Source organism: Muntiacus reevesi, chromosome 1 (genome assembly GCF_963930625.1).
Source record: "Muntiacus reevesi chromosome 1, mMunRee1.1, whole genome shotgun sequence".
Lineage (NCBI taxonomy): Eukaryota > Metazoa > Chordata > Mammalia > Artiodactyla > Cervidae > Muntiacus > Muntiacus reevesi.
Genome location: NC_089249.1, coordinates 104,847,908 through 104,862,985, shown reverse-complemented (window position 1 = coordinate 104,862,985; position 15,078 = coordinate 104,847,908). Strand labels below are relative to the sequence as shown.

The window sequence follows — 15,078 nt, the reverse complement described above, 5'->3', positions numbered from 1 at the left end:
TTTGAAATGTCTAATTCATTATTCAAACAAGGAGAATACTGAGAGTGAAAATGGACACTGATAGTGGGTTATTTCAAGATAACTGGTGCAAACCAAAACTACCCCAGAGAATGTAAGACCTATGGTCACTATATATGGTACAGATATACACACATATATAGTCACCAGAAAGTAGGACCGATAGTCAGGCAATATGTGCAGATATTATAGCTTTGAAGACAGTGGGGAACTTGAATTCGTTGAAAGGGAGACGAAAAGTTTTCCAGTTGGGAATATCCACATGAGAAGAGGAAAAAGAGAGAGAGAACAATGAAAGGCAGAGACAGACAGGAGCAAGACATACGGCAGTCAGCAGTGATGGCAAATAAAACAGATTAACACTGCCGGCCAAAACTGAGAAATGATATTAGACAAGACAAATCTTAAAAGCTACAAATTTATATGAAGTTTCAAGAATACCTTATTCTAAAGTCAAAACTGTTACAGTAAGCAATATTTTTTTCTACAAGCAGACATGCACATTCTATCTCAACACATATTTGTTGATCTTCCACTGTATATGCAAATATCCATACTCCATGACAAATGAAAGGTAAGGTTTGTTTTATTTTGTTCTGAGGGGTATTTATTGACCCTTGCCCGTGTTTCTACTAAAAGACTGCCTCCTCATCCCCGAGGGAAGGGACAGCATGAAAAGGGACACTTTCAGTTTCTCTTCCCACCTACACAGGGAATACATGATCTTGACTGTTGAGTCAAGGCTGTATATTGTCACCCTGCTTATTTAATTTATATGCACAGTATATCATGAGAAACGCTGGACTGGATGAAGCACAAGCTGGCTTCAAGATTGCCGGGAGAAATATCAATAACCTCAGATATGCAGATGACACCACCCTTATGGCAGAAAGTGAAGAAGAACTAAAGAACCTCTCGATGAAAGTGAAAGAGGAGAGTGAGAAAGCCGGCTTGAAACTCAACATTCAGAAAACTAAGAAAACTAAGATCATGGCATCTGGTTCCATTACTTCATTGCAAATAGATGGGGAAACAGTAGAATCAGTGACAGACTTTATTTTGGGGGGGCTTCAAAATCACTGCAGATGGTGACGGCAGCCATGAAATTAAAAAGCACTTGCTCCTTGGAAGAAAAGTTATGACCAACCTAGATAGCATATTAAAAAGCAAAAACATTACTTTGCCAACAAAGGCCCATCTAGTCAAAGCTATGGTTTTTCAAGTAGTCAGGTATGGATATGAGTGTTGGAATATAAAGAAAGCTGAGTGCCAAAGAATTGATGCTTTTGAACTGTGGTTTTAGAGAAGACTCTTGAGAATCCCTTGGACTGCAAGAAGATCCAACCAGTCCATCCTAAAGATCAGTCCTAGGTGTTCATTGGAAGGACTGATGTTAAAGCTGAAACTCCAATACTTTGCCCACCTGATGCCAAGAGCTGACTCATTTGAAAAGACCCTGATGCTGGGAAAGACTGAAGGCGGGAGGAGAAGGGGACAACAGAGGATGAGATGGCTGGATGGCATCACTGACTTGATGGACATGAGTTTGAGTAAACTCCAGAAGTTGGTGATGGACAGGGAAGCCTGGCATGCTGTAGTCCATGGGGTCACAAAGAGTCAGACACGACTGAGTGACTAAACTGAACTGACTGATGAGCTAGAGACTGCCTAACCTTCACTAGCCCATCAACCAAAAGACAGACTGCTGCTCTGCAGCATAGTGAGTAACCAGTTTCTTTCTTCTGCCCTTCTGCCTTCCTGGGCTTTCCTGATTGCTCAGCTAATAAAGAACCCACCTGTTAATGCAAGAGATGCAAGAGATGCAGGTTTGATCCCAGGGTCAGGAAGATCCCCTGGAGAAGGAAATGATAACCCACTCCAATTTTCTTGCCTAGAGAATCCCCATGGACAGCAGAGCCTGGTGGGCTACCAGTCTATGGGGTCGCAGAAAGTCAGACACGACTGAGCATGCATGCACTGCCTTCTTGGACCCATCTGTATCAATGAAGTTGGTGAATGCTCTTCTAATCTTTTGCAACTAGACAGGTAACTCAAGATCATATTACATAAACTCAAGGTCTGTGTTCCAAAGAAACACACATGGTGATGATACGTTCTCCAGCTCAGCCTGCTCCTTCATAAAGCTGTCTTTATTTTTATCTCCATCAAGTATCTTGTGTCCATTCTTAGTTGGTTAGGAAACCAAAGGGCAAAAAGAGATTACAAAGAATCCAAAATTACAACTATAACCACCCAAAAATCCACTGATTTCATATGTTTTCATGTTGCAACATTCAAGTAATGTGGAAATTGCATTAAACTATTTCTGCACCTACCTGAAACCAAGCTGCATCACCAAATAAAGCCTTTGACCAAACAGGTTTGAAGAACCGGGCAATCAGTACACCTACACTAACAGTAGTCATCCATGCCACAAACATTAAGGCACCTACAGGGGAGAAAGTGCAATGGTTGACAACACAATCTAATTAAGCTATTTCTTAAATGATCAATCCAAATGCTTAGAAAATGTAAACAGTCAACAAAATACATTCAGCTGACATAATAAATACAATCTAAATATCAATGCTTTTATCACCACTACTACTTCTAACAGCCAACACTTCCAAAGCTCTTATTTCATGCCAGGCACTGTCTCCAAGTACTTTATGCATATCAATCTAACTGATCTTAACAATTCCTATAAAATATTTACAATTATTATTCCAGTTTAGTTATATGGGGAAGGAAAGCATAGAGAAGGTAAGTAACTTGCCCAAGGTTATAAGTCAGAATTTGAACCCAGTCTTTTTTTAATTAATTGTGCTCTTAATCATTACACTGATACAGCCTGTCTATAGCTTTCTCAGAATCTTCTCACATTTTACTCCTAAAAATAATGGAAAACATATAGGCGCATTATTTCTGAATCCAATTACTGCTCAACTAGAACTACTAGTAGAAGTGAAATAACAACAATAAAGATATTTTCAAGTTTTACTGAAACTCCCACTAGAATGAATAATTCTGGAGTATATAAAGGAAATACACCAATTAAGGAAAGTTCCCTGCCAGTATTAATATTTTATAAAAGTAGAGTACAGTATATACTTACACTATTCTCCTATTTTTAACCTCATTTTTCAACAATAACTGGACCGTTTTTCAAATGGGATCAATTTCTACTTGTACAACCAGAGTACATCAGAGCCTTATTTCTAGGCTACTGCTCTTCCAACTTGATTCCCTTCATTTTAAGTATGTGATACATAATACAGCACTGAGTTACTTTAGATACCTCAAATACTTGTAAATTGACCAGTTCTTCAACAACAACAAAAATTACATCTTTGAAACCAAGTGAAAGTGTTAGTTGCTCAGTTGTGTCTGACTCTTTGCAACCCCATGGACTATAACCTACCAGGCTCCTCTGTCCATGGGATTCTCCAGGCAAGAGTCCTGGAGTGGGTTGCCATTCCCTTTTCCAGGGGATCTTCCCAACCCAGGAATCAAACACGGGTCTCCAGTATTGCAGGCAGATTATTTACCATATAACCCACCAGGGAAGCTTTGAAGCCAAACTACTGTTATAATTAAACAATCACAATCACAAACTAATTTATTACCGTTTATTTTAATAAATGGTATAATTAAAGTCTCATAAAAGTTAATTCACCCAATAATACTCAATCCTGGCTGCAATTAGAAACAACTAGTGGACTTTTTAAAAATTCTATTGATAAATGTCTTAAAAGCTTCACTGGTGATTTCAATATAAGTCAAGGTTAAAACCACTGAAATATCCCTACTCTCTTTTTGTGACAAAATAGCAAACATTAATATACCTAATGCTACCTGCAAATGTTGTTGCCTAAACTTAGAAGATTTATGGATATTTGCTAAATTGTGCCTGTTACCATTCTCAATCTAGCCAGCATTAAATTTATTCCACAAAGTATTACTAACACTATACATGTAACTTACCATGAACCTTCAGAAGGAGTAAAGAACGGGATCCTCCTATGTTCTTTGGATCGCCTGTCACATTGTATTTTTCATATGTAATCAAAGGTTGCTGAGAATGCTTATGAATTCGACCTGAAATTTAAAAAAAAAATGAAGATGAATTACTTTCTTAGGAGAGAAGGAATGGAGAGACAATGACGTGGCTTGAAAACAAAATTTCTTAAGGTAATAAAAAATAAATTTCAGTAGAGATGATATATAATATTATATACTGATATTATATTAATATGCAACATGTATTGATATAATATTAATATATATAGTCTTAATATATTATAATAATATTCATTATTTATAAAATAAAATCTATAATGTATAGAATTATCCCAGCTAGTTTGTTTATGTCACTATGAATGGATGTGTGTCCATTCTGGGAATCTATCCTACAGAAATATTCCCTTTTTAACCAAAGATATATTTACAAGAGTGTTCATAGAAACATTTCTTGGCCAAACAAATTCAATCAAGCTAAATGTCCATCATCAGAAGAATGAGTAAACAAATTATGGAGCATACATAATTTTCAGAATACAAGTGTCAAAAAGAATTAAAATAATTAAGAAATTTGATATGGTATAAATCCTTGTCTCAAGTAAGTATTAGACCACAGACTACACCTCAGTGACTTCCAAAAAGAAATATGTATATAGGTTATTTATCTAACTAAAATTAAGCAAAATAAAAATTAACAAAACAAAGCTAGGAAAAAGCGGTCCAGCTAGATATTTATAAAACTCTTCTAAATAATCCTTAGGATACATAGGAAGTCAAAACTAAAATTACAAACGTTTTTAAACAAATAACAATGAAGGCACTTTATATCAAAACATAGGTGATGTAATCAAGGTACTATTCAAAAGTTTTTAAACATTCTAAAGCATTTTCTTAAAAAAATTTAAGAAAACTTGAAGTAAATAATTTAATTCAAGATGCATTTAAAACTACAAAACACAACCTAGGAAACCAGAAAAGAAGATGGATTAAAAATAAATGAATGAAATTAACAAACTAGTAAGTCTAAAAATGAGAAAAATTAATTCTGTAAAAGCCAATAAAATTGAGTTTTTGATAAATCTGACCACAAAAAAAGTCACAAACAATATTAGAAATGAAAACAGTGGCATAGCTGCTGATATGAAGATATTCCTTAAAATTATATAAAAATGCTATATACATTAAGTCAGCCAAAAATATTTCAAAATCTAACTGAAGTGAATGAATTTCTAAGAAAATCTAGAATTACAAAAACTGATCAAAGTAGTAGCAAATCTGGAGAATAATAACAATAAAATTTTATTTAATTAGTCAAATATTTCCATCCCTAAGTCTCAGGCTGTTATGTGAATGAATCCTATCATACAACTTAAAAAAATTTTTAACTTCAAAAATTCATATTTATTTAAACTCTTCTTGAGTTTTTTCTATAAGATTAGCATAACACTGAAACCAACATGAGGCAGGCATGCACACACACAAACTCACACCAAAAGCATTTATGAATATAGATGCAAAAAGCTTAAATAAAACATTAGTGAATTATATTAATCTGCATTAAGGGAATAATAAGACATGACCAAGCACTTTCATCCCAGGAAAGTGAGAATTGTTCACTGTTCAGAAATATACAAAAGTAACGATAAACTATCATCTCAATTGCTGCCTAAAAGACAGTAGATGAAATTCAGCACACATCCATGACAAGAACTCTTTGTAAAGGTAGGAACACAATAATTCCTAAACACAATAAAATATATCCCCCAGAAAAATACAGTAAACAGGACACAATACTGGATATTAGAAGCAATCGCATAAAAATCAGGGATGAGACAAGAATACTTGCCATATTACGCTATCATTCCACACTTTTCTGGGAGAAGTAAGAAATGCAGTGAAACAAGAAAAGAAAGAAAATGAGGGCTACTAATGTCAATTCCAATCATAAACCCAATAAGATTTTTAGTGAAACTTGACAAATCATTTCTAAACTTAATCTAGAAGAGCAGATGCACAAAGAGGAGGCAAGAATTCCTAAAAAAAAAAAAAAAAAAAAAAAGAAGAAGAAGGCTAGGAGGGGAATCATGTTTTATCAAAACTTACAACCTATTATTCAAACAGTACAGTAATAGACAAATAGATCAATGGAAGAATAAATTAGAAATAATGTGATTTACTGACAGTTTTTAGTGTATGATAAAGAGCCTTTAGAAACAGTAAAGAAAAAATGGACTGTTCAAAAACTAGTGTTTGGACACCTGGTTATTCATTTGGTGAATACAATTATATCATGTCTTGTTATACCAGAGAAAATCAGAGGTAAAACAGAAAATGAGAAGTTTTTATAGTGAATACCTGGAGACTAGTGTCAAGAAAAAGGAGACAATAGCTCTCAAAAGTTACAAAAATGTCAAATAGAAGATAATGAAAAAAAAAACTATTGAAAATGACAAGGAAGGCTTTGAAGAATCTAAAAATATTGCATTAGTACAGTGGTAGTGATAAAAACCAAACCACAATCTGAACAGCCTGAGAGTCAAGTTGGAAGAAAAGTGTTTTTAAACTGAAGTGCCATGGAGCCATGGACTAACATGAACTTAACCTTCATTAAAGCAGAGATCCATATAATTTGGTGTTCCATTGCGTGGCTCCATTATAAATTTGGTGTTTTGCTTTAAGGGACACTGAGTTCATGTTTAGCATCCTGATGGCTCAATGGTTAAGAATCTGCCTGCAATGCAGGAGATGAAAGTTCAATCCTTGGGTCAGGAAGATCCCCTGAAGAAGGAAATGGCGACTCACTTCAGAATTCTTGCCTGGATAATCCCATGGACGGAGGAACCTCGCGGTCTACAGTCCATAGGGTCACAAAGAGACAGACACAACTGAGCATATGCATACAATGCTTTCACATCACTTCCTACAGTATTATTCCTAAATTCCCAAAATAATACGTCATGTGATACTGGGGTCTCTGCTTCATTAATTATTTCAGTTGTAGATTTTCTAATTGTGAATAACTTATTTACGCAGATGAGTTCTGTCTCAGTTCAGACTCAGCATTTCACATGATGGCTTATTTCATGATAAGACAAAGCTTTCTGGGGGTAAAATAGCAGTTAGAACAAGGTTTTAAATGGGTTTTACTAAATATGACAATATTTTTAACTCTCAATTATCTTTTGTTTTCTTCTGATCCCTTTTCCTAGGTGATTTCTCCCATTGTGGGTCATTTCTCAAATTTTTCTTCTTAAAGTAAAATATATATCTTGTTTTTTTTTCACTGATCCAGTTTGCAAATGTGTGCTGAAAAAAATCAGAATATATTTAAATAAATAGAATAATTTATTTACAGAGAAATTTTCCTCACTAACACTGTGTATTGCATTAATTCCATTTGTTATTACTGTGCAAAACAACCTTGTTTACAAAGGAATTGGGTAAACATTTATACCATTTTGTTCACTGCATTTAGCAGACATGAATGTTTAACAGTCATGTAATCATGATGATTTAGTAACTTGGAAGAATAGCTATGACAAACCTAGACGGGGTATTAAAAAACAAAGACATCATTTGGTCAACAAAGATCCATATAGTCAAAGCTATGGTTTGACTTAGTGACTGAACAGCATGATGTAAAGAAATGTGACAATATTCAGCTATCTGCTTTCTGAATGTTTCAGATTCTAATCTACAAGCACTGTGGATACCCAGAAAAGAGAGCTAAATTTCCTGTGAAAAGGTAAAAAAATAGAACAACTCAGCAATTAGAAAAAGAACCGAAAGATGGCTATATGCCAGTTTAACACCAAATATAAGGATAACAAGAAAAATTAGTAGAAAATGAAAATCTGAAAAGTTATCTGAAATCTGGAAACATTAAGCAATTTCATCTGTATATTAATATTGATCACTTTTACTAAATCACTTTTGCATATTTGGATGAAGAAACTGGTTAATTTTTCTGTTTTTACTAATAACGTAGTATCCTTTGGAGCTTGACATAGTCTGTAAGAATCATCAGAAGCTTCTGATTCAGCATCACATTCCCTCTGACCTTCAGTCTGCATTACTAAACAATAGAGCTTGTCAAACTTGCCCAGGATGACCTTGTTCTATTTGTGTTTACATGGGTTACAGAGATATGATTGCTCTGAAAAATGGTTTCAACCTCACAAAGTCTCACTGTTTTTAAGCAGAGTGCAGCATATAAATGATCCACATACACATGACAAGACAACAAATGGACTGGGACAATGGACTGGTTCAAAATTGGGAAAGGAGAACATCAAGGCTGTATGTTGTCACCCTGCTTGTTATTTATTTTATATGCAGAGTACATTACATGAAATGCCAGGCTAGATGAATCACAAGCTGGAATCAAGATTGCCATCAGAAACATCAATAACCTCAGATATACAGATGATACCACTCTAATGGCAGAAAGTAAAGAGGAACTAAAGAGCCTCTTGATAAGGTTGAAAGAGGAGAGTGAAAACGGTGGCTTAAAACTCTTCAGAACATTCAAAAAACTAAGATCATGGCATATGCTCCTATCACTTCATGGCAAGCAGATAGAGAAAAAGTGGAAACAGTAATAGACTTTATTTTCTTGGGTCCAGAATCACTGAGGATGGTGACGGCACCCATGAAATTAAAAGACGATTGCTTGTTGGAAGGAAAGCTATGATAGGGCTAGACAGTATATTAAAAAGCAAAAACATCACTTAGCCTACAAGGTCCACATAGTCAAAGCTATGGTTTTTTCAGTAGTCATATATGAAGGTGAGAGATGGACCACAAAGAAGGCTGAGCATCGAAGAACTGATGCTTTAGAATCTTGGTGTTGGAGAAGACTCCTGAGAGTCCCCTGTCAGCATGGAGATCAAACCAGTCAGTCCTGAAGAAAATCAACCCTGAATATTCATTGGAAGGACTGATGCTGAAGCTGAAGCTCCAATACTTTGGCCACCTGATGCGAACAGCTGATTCATTGAAAAAGACCCTGATGCTGGGAAAGATTGAGGGCAGAAGGGGGCAACAGAGGATGAGATGGTTGGATGGCATCACTGACTCAGTGGACATGAGTTTGAGCAAACTCCAGGAGGTGGTGAAAGGACAGGGAAGCCTGGCGTGCTGCAGTCCATGGGGTCGCAGAGACAGACACAACTGAGCTACTAAACAACAACAAAACCAACGAAAGCAACAATGACCTATGCGGCAATTGGATTTTTTCCCCAACACAAAGGAACTAAAAAATGAATTCCCAGGACTAATAATGTCCAGGTTGGTTTGTTTTGTTTTGCAGTTTGGTTTGGTTGCTTTGCACTCTACCAGTTAAAAAGAGAAATGTCTGTGATTTATGTATATGTTTGTTAATAAACATATTCATGTACTATTGTTTTAATACATTGTGAACACTATTAAAACAGAAATTTTTAATGAGATAAAATAAATCTAAATAGAAAGTTCTAGCATTGTTTTCTGTATCCCCTGGACTATCTTACAATATGTACACCTTCGTTGGAAGAACACTGTCCTAAAGCACTAGGTTATCAAACCTCAGTATACAGATCACCTGAAATGCTTGTTAAAATGCAGATTCCAAGCATAAACAACAGAGATTCATTGAGTCTGGGATGGCGCTCAGGAATGTGCATTTCAGCAGTCATTCCAGGTGGTTCTGAAGCAGGTTATTTGATCCCCACACTTTGGAAAATACCACAAAATATGATAGAGTCTCTCCCTATTATGCCATGAGCGTAGCAACACCAGCAGAAGAGGGAGATAAAACAATGCTCTATTCTGCACATGTATCATCCATTAACTCGGTTTTTCCAGGAAAATACTAATTAATTAAAATACTGTTTCTATCAGAAAATGCATTCTAATTTCTACAGTGCTGGCCTAAGAAGAAACAGTTGTCATCACCATACACCCAAAAATACACATAACTTACAGTACAACGGAATTCACTAATTTAAATGACACTGTGGTACATGTGTATAATGGAATATTACTCAGCATAAAAAGGAATGCGTTTGAGTCAGTTCTAATGAGGTGAATGAACTTAGAACCTATCATACAGAGTGAAGTAAGTCAGAAAGAGAAAAACATATATCATATATTAATGTATATACATGAAATCTGGAAAGATGGTACTGATGAATCTATTTGCAGGACAACAATGGAAATGCAGACATAGGGAACAGACTTATGGACACAGAGGATGCAGGGAGGAAGGAGAGGGTGGGACAAATGCAGAGAGTAGCAAGGACACATATACACTACCGTATGTAAAATAGCCAGTGAGAATTAGTTGTATGACTCAGGAAGTTCAAAGTGGTGCTCTGTGACAACCTAAAGAGGTGGGAGGTGGGAGGAAGATTCAAGAGGAAGGGGAAATATGTATACCTATGACTGATTTATGGTGATGTATGGCAGAAACCAACACAATATTGTAAAGCAATTATTCTTCAATTAAAAATAAATAAATTTTTAGTGCTCTCTTCGGCAGCATGTATACTAAAATTGGAACGATACAGAGAAGATTAGCATGGCCCCTGCGCAAAGATGACATGTAAATTCGTGAAGTGTTCCATATTTTTTATAAAACTCCTAGAGGAGAACATAGACAAAACACTCTCTGACATAAATCACAGCAGGATCCTCTATGACCCACCTCCCAGAATATTGGAAATAAAAGCAAAAATACACAAATGGAACCTAATGAAACTTAAAAGCTTTTGCACAACAAAGGAAACTATAATCAAGGTGAAAAGACAGCCTTCAGATTGGGAAAAAATAATAGCAAACGAAGCAACAGACAAAGGATTAATCTCAAAAATATACAAGCAATTCCTGCAGCTCAATTCCAGAAAAACAAATGACCCAATCAAAAAATGGGTCAAAGAACTAAACAGACATTTCTCCAAAGAAGACATACAGATGGCTAACAAACACATGAAAAGATGCTCAACATCACTCATTATCAGAGAAATGCAAATCAAAACCACAATGAGGTACCATTACACGCCAGTCAGGATGGCTGCTATCCAAAAGGCTACAAGCAATAAATGCTGGAGAGGGTGTGGAGAAAAGGGAACCCTCTTACACTGTTGGTGGGAATGCAAACTAGTACAACCACTATGGAAAACAGTGTGGAGATCTCTTAAAAAACTGGAAATAGAACTGCCACATGACCCAGCAATCCCACTTCTGGGCATACACACTGAGGAAACCAGATCTGAAAGAGACACGTGCACCCCAATGTTCATCGCAGCACTGTTTATAATAGCCAGGACATGGAAGCAGCCTAGATGCCCATCAGCAGATGAATGGATAAGGAAGCTGTGGTACATATACACCATGGAATATTACTCAGCCTTTAAAAAGAATTCATTTGAATCAGTTCTAATGAGATGGATGAAACTGGAGCCCATTAAACAGAGTGAAGTAAGCCAGAAAGATAAAGACCAATACAGTACACTAACATATATATATGGAATTTAGAAAGATGGTAACGACAACCCTATATGCAAAACACAAAAGAGACACAGATGTATAGAACAGACTTTTGGAGTCTGTGGGAGAAGGCGAGGGTGGGATGTTTCGAGAGAACAGCATCGAAGCATGTATATTATCAAGAGTGAAACAGATCACCAGCCCAGGCTGGATGCATGAGACAAGTGCCCGGGCCTGGTGCACTGGGAAGACCCAGAGGGATCGGGTGGAGAGGGAGGTGGGAGGGGGGATCGGGATGGGGAATACATGTAAATCCATGGCTGATTCATGTCAGTGTATGGCAAAAACCACTACAATATTGTAAAGGAATTAGCCTCCAACTAATAAAAATAAATGAAAAAAATAAATAAATAAATTTTTTAAAATAAATGACACTTTTTCTTTTAAAGTATGAACTTTTTAAAAGTATAAATGCAAACTGTTAAATCTCCTAGAAATTTACGTCATCCATTCAAGTCAATAGTCATTCTTGGAGTATCTATGACATTCTGGGCACCAAAGGAAGTAGCTGGATATGATGAAAAGGTTACAGCATTTGTAACTGGAATCAACTTGGGTTTAACTCCTGAGTCTGCTACTTGTGTGGTTTTGAACAAGTTACTTCACCTTTCTAGGCTCTAGTTCTCTTATCTCTACAAACGGGCAATATAATATCTATTCATAAGATCTCTGTGAGGGCTTCCTGGTGGCTCAGTGGTAAAGAACCCACCTGCCAATGCAGGCTTCAATCCCAGATTTCACATGCTGCGGGGCAATTAAGCCTGTGCACCACAACTATTGAGCCTGTGCTCTAGAGTCCAGGAACCACAACTACTGAACCCTTGCGCTGCAGCTACTGAAGCCTGCACACCCTTGAACCCAGGCTCTGCAACACGAGAAGGCACCACAAGGAGAACCCTGCATATCACAACTGGAGAGTAGCCCCCGCGCATCACAGCTTGAGAAAAGCCCACGCCGCAAGGAAGACCCAGCACAGTCAATAAAGAAAGAAATAAATAACTTTTAAAAATAACATAGAAACCTTAAAAGAAAGTTTGAATAAATTGTATTTCTTTTTTTTCCAATTATTTTTATTAGTTGGAGGTTAATTCCTTTACAATATTGTAGTGGTTTTTGCCATACACTGACATGAATCAGCCATGGATTTACATGTGTTCCCCATCCCGATCCCCCCTCCTGCCTTCCTCCCCATCCCATCCCTCTGGGTCTTCCCAGTGCACCAGCCCTGAGCACTTGTCTCATGCATCCAGCCTGGGCTGGTGATCTGTTTCACACTTGGTAATATACATGTTTCAATGCTGTTCTCTCAGATCATCCCACCCTCGTCTTCTCCCATAGAGTCCAAAAATCTGTTCTATACATCTGTGTCTCTTTTTCTATTTTGCATATAGGGTTATCGTTACCATCTTTCTAAATTCCATATATATTCGTTAGTATACTGTGTTGGTGTTTTTCTTTCTGGCTTACTTCACTCTGTATAATGGGCTCCAGTTTCATCCATCTCATTGGAACTGATTCAAATGAATTCTTTTTAACAGCTGAGTAATATTCCATGGTGTATATGTACCACAGCTTCCTTATCCTTTCGTCTGCTGATGGGCATCTAGGTTGCTTCCATGTCCTGGCTATTATAAACAGTGCTGCAATGAACATTGGGGTGCACGTGTCTCTTTCAGATCTGGTTTCCTCGGTGTGTATGCCCAGGAGTGGTATTGCTGAGTCATATGGCAGTTCTATTTCCAATTTTTTAAGGAATCTCCACACTGTTCTCCATAGTGGTTGTACTAGTTTGCATTCCCACCAACAGTGTAAGAGGGTTCCCTTTTCTCCACACCCTCTCCAGCATTTATTGCTTGTAGACTTTTGGATAGCAGCCATTCTGACTGGCATGTAAATTGTATATCTTAAACTGTGTAGTTTAAAAAAAAACCTTCTGTGAGCAATAATGAGATACAAACAATTTATAGTAAGTGACAGGTGCAGATAACAATAATACAATTACCTGCACTTTAGTAATATGTTTTAAAATGCAAATATTTGAGTTTTTTCTCATTAAAAATTCATTTCCTACATTTCCCATGTTAGAAGGTATTGAACACTGAGGCTGTGAGCTCAAAGAGTTTAGGTTCATATTCCAACTCCACTGTTTATTTGTCTGGGCAAATGACCTAACCTCTCGAAGCCTGTCTCCTTCCAGGCAAAATAGGGATAATAATAATGCATATCTTATACAGGTTTTTATGAAGATAAAATGAAAACCTTAATGATAGTGCTAACAACTGGCCTCATTAAGTACTAAGTAATTTTACCCATTATTATTATTTAACCAAGAAGTTATTTTCAAACTACATTTGCTGTTGCTGGTGCAAATAAGAATACATGATTTGCCCAAGATAACCAAACATATCACCCACAACTACACCTGCAAATATTCCTAAATTTTCTCTAACACTGAGTAGATATTTTATCCTGCTTTAAAACCTTTTGAACCTCTACTTTACCTATAGCATAAAATCTAAACAACATGATAGATATAAACTACTATATACCAAACAGATAATTAACAAGGTCCAACTGTATAGCACAGGGAACCATATTTAATATCTTACAATAAACTATAGTGGAAAGAATCTAAAAAAGAATATTTTTTTCAGAAATACATATTTAGTTTCAAATATATATCTGAACCACTTGGCTATACACTAGAAACTAACACAACATTGTAAATCAACTCTACTTCAATTAAAAATAAATAAACCACATGACAGACTGTGCAAGGCTTTTCACAATTTACCCACACCACAATTCTGCTCCTCCTCCTTTATCCCCATTCTTCCCTTCTATGTGCCCAGTGCCTCACCACTCTCAGAGTAGGCCATATGCTCCAAGTTTGGGGATATTAAGTTTGGGAGATGAGTCACTAACTACAACATTACCTTGGCATTTCCTGCAATTCTTCAGAATATCATTAGCTAAGACCTTAAACAAAATCTATTTATTCTTTTTAATATGTGTTTCAGTACCTACCAGGGCTGTATTAAAGATAAACTAAACATTCAAACTCATAAAACCACCTTGGGCCGCACCTGGCATCAGACTGACTTAGGAGGCTGAGACGGGAAACTCAGCACAGCTGCAGGCACCCTGAGGCGCCCGTTTTCAAAGGGCGGTCCTGCAGAAGCTTGCTCAGCTGTTACAGAGTCACTCCCTCTACCCCTCTCTACCGCCCTGGAGAAAGCTCAGGCCCAAGGAGGTGAGGTTCATACTGGACAGGTCATCCACAAGAGTCAGTATCTCCTGCAAAAAAACCCCACATAGTCCTGCCTTTAGGGGCCCTGCAAGGAAACTGCCAAAGTCACTACATCCAAGGAAGCTCAAAGATACAGCTGTTGATCAGGTATTTACAGGTTTTCCTGGTCCAAATGCAGTTTACCAGCCCGAAATCACTTTTATTGTGTTGCCTTATAACATAGTCGACACTACCTTTACCTGGTTTCCAGGGAAACAAAGCTA

General features: G+C 36.8%; 1 protein-coding gene and 1 non-coding gene across 2 annotated transcripts in view; one reads left to right on the top strand and one right to left on the bottom strand.

The window, feature by feature from the left end:
* Positions 1–15,078, bottom strand: part of FRRS1 (ferric chelate reductase 1) — a 73,343-nt gene that overhangs the window by 10,866 nt on the left and 47,399 nt on the right. Inside the window, exons 10-11 of the mRNA XM_065908176.1 lie at positions 4,003–4,116; positions 2,355–2,467 (exon numbers count right to left, since the gene is read on the bottom strand). Coding sequence (XP_065764248.1) covers positions 2,355–2,467; positions 4,003–4,116 — 227 coding nt within the window. The remainder of the gene's footprint in view (positions 1–2,354; positions 2,468–4,002; positions 4,117–15,078) is intronic.
* LOC136156667 (U6 spliceosomal RNA) lies at positions 10,543–10,649 on the top strand. Its single transcript, XR_010661156.1, has one exon. It is a non-coding gene; the product is annotated as a U6 spliceosomal RNA (small nuclear RNA).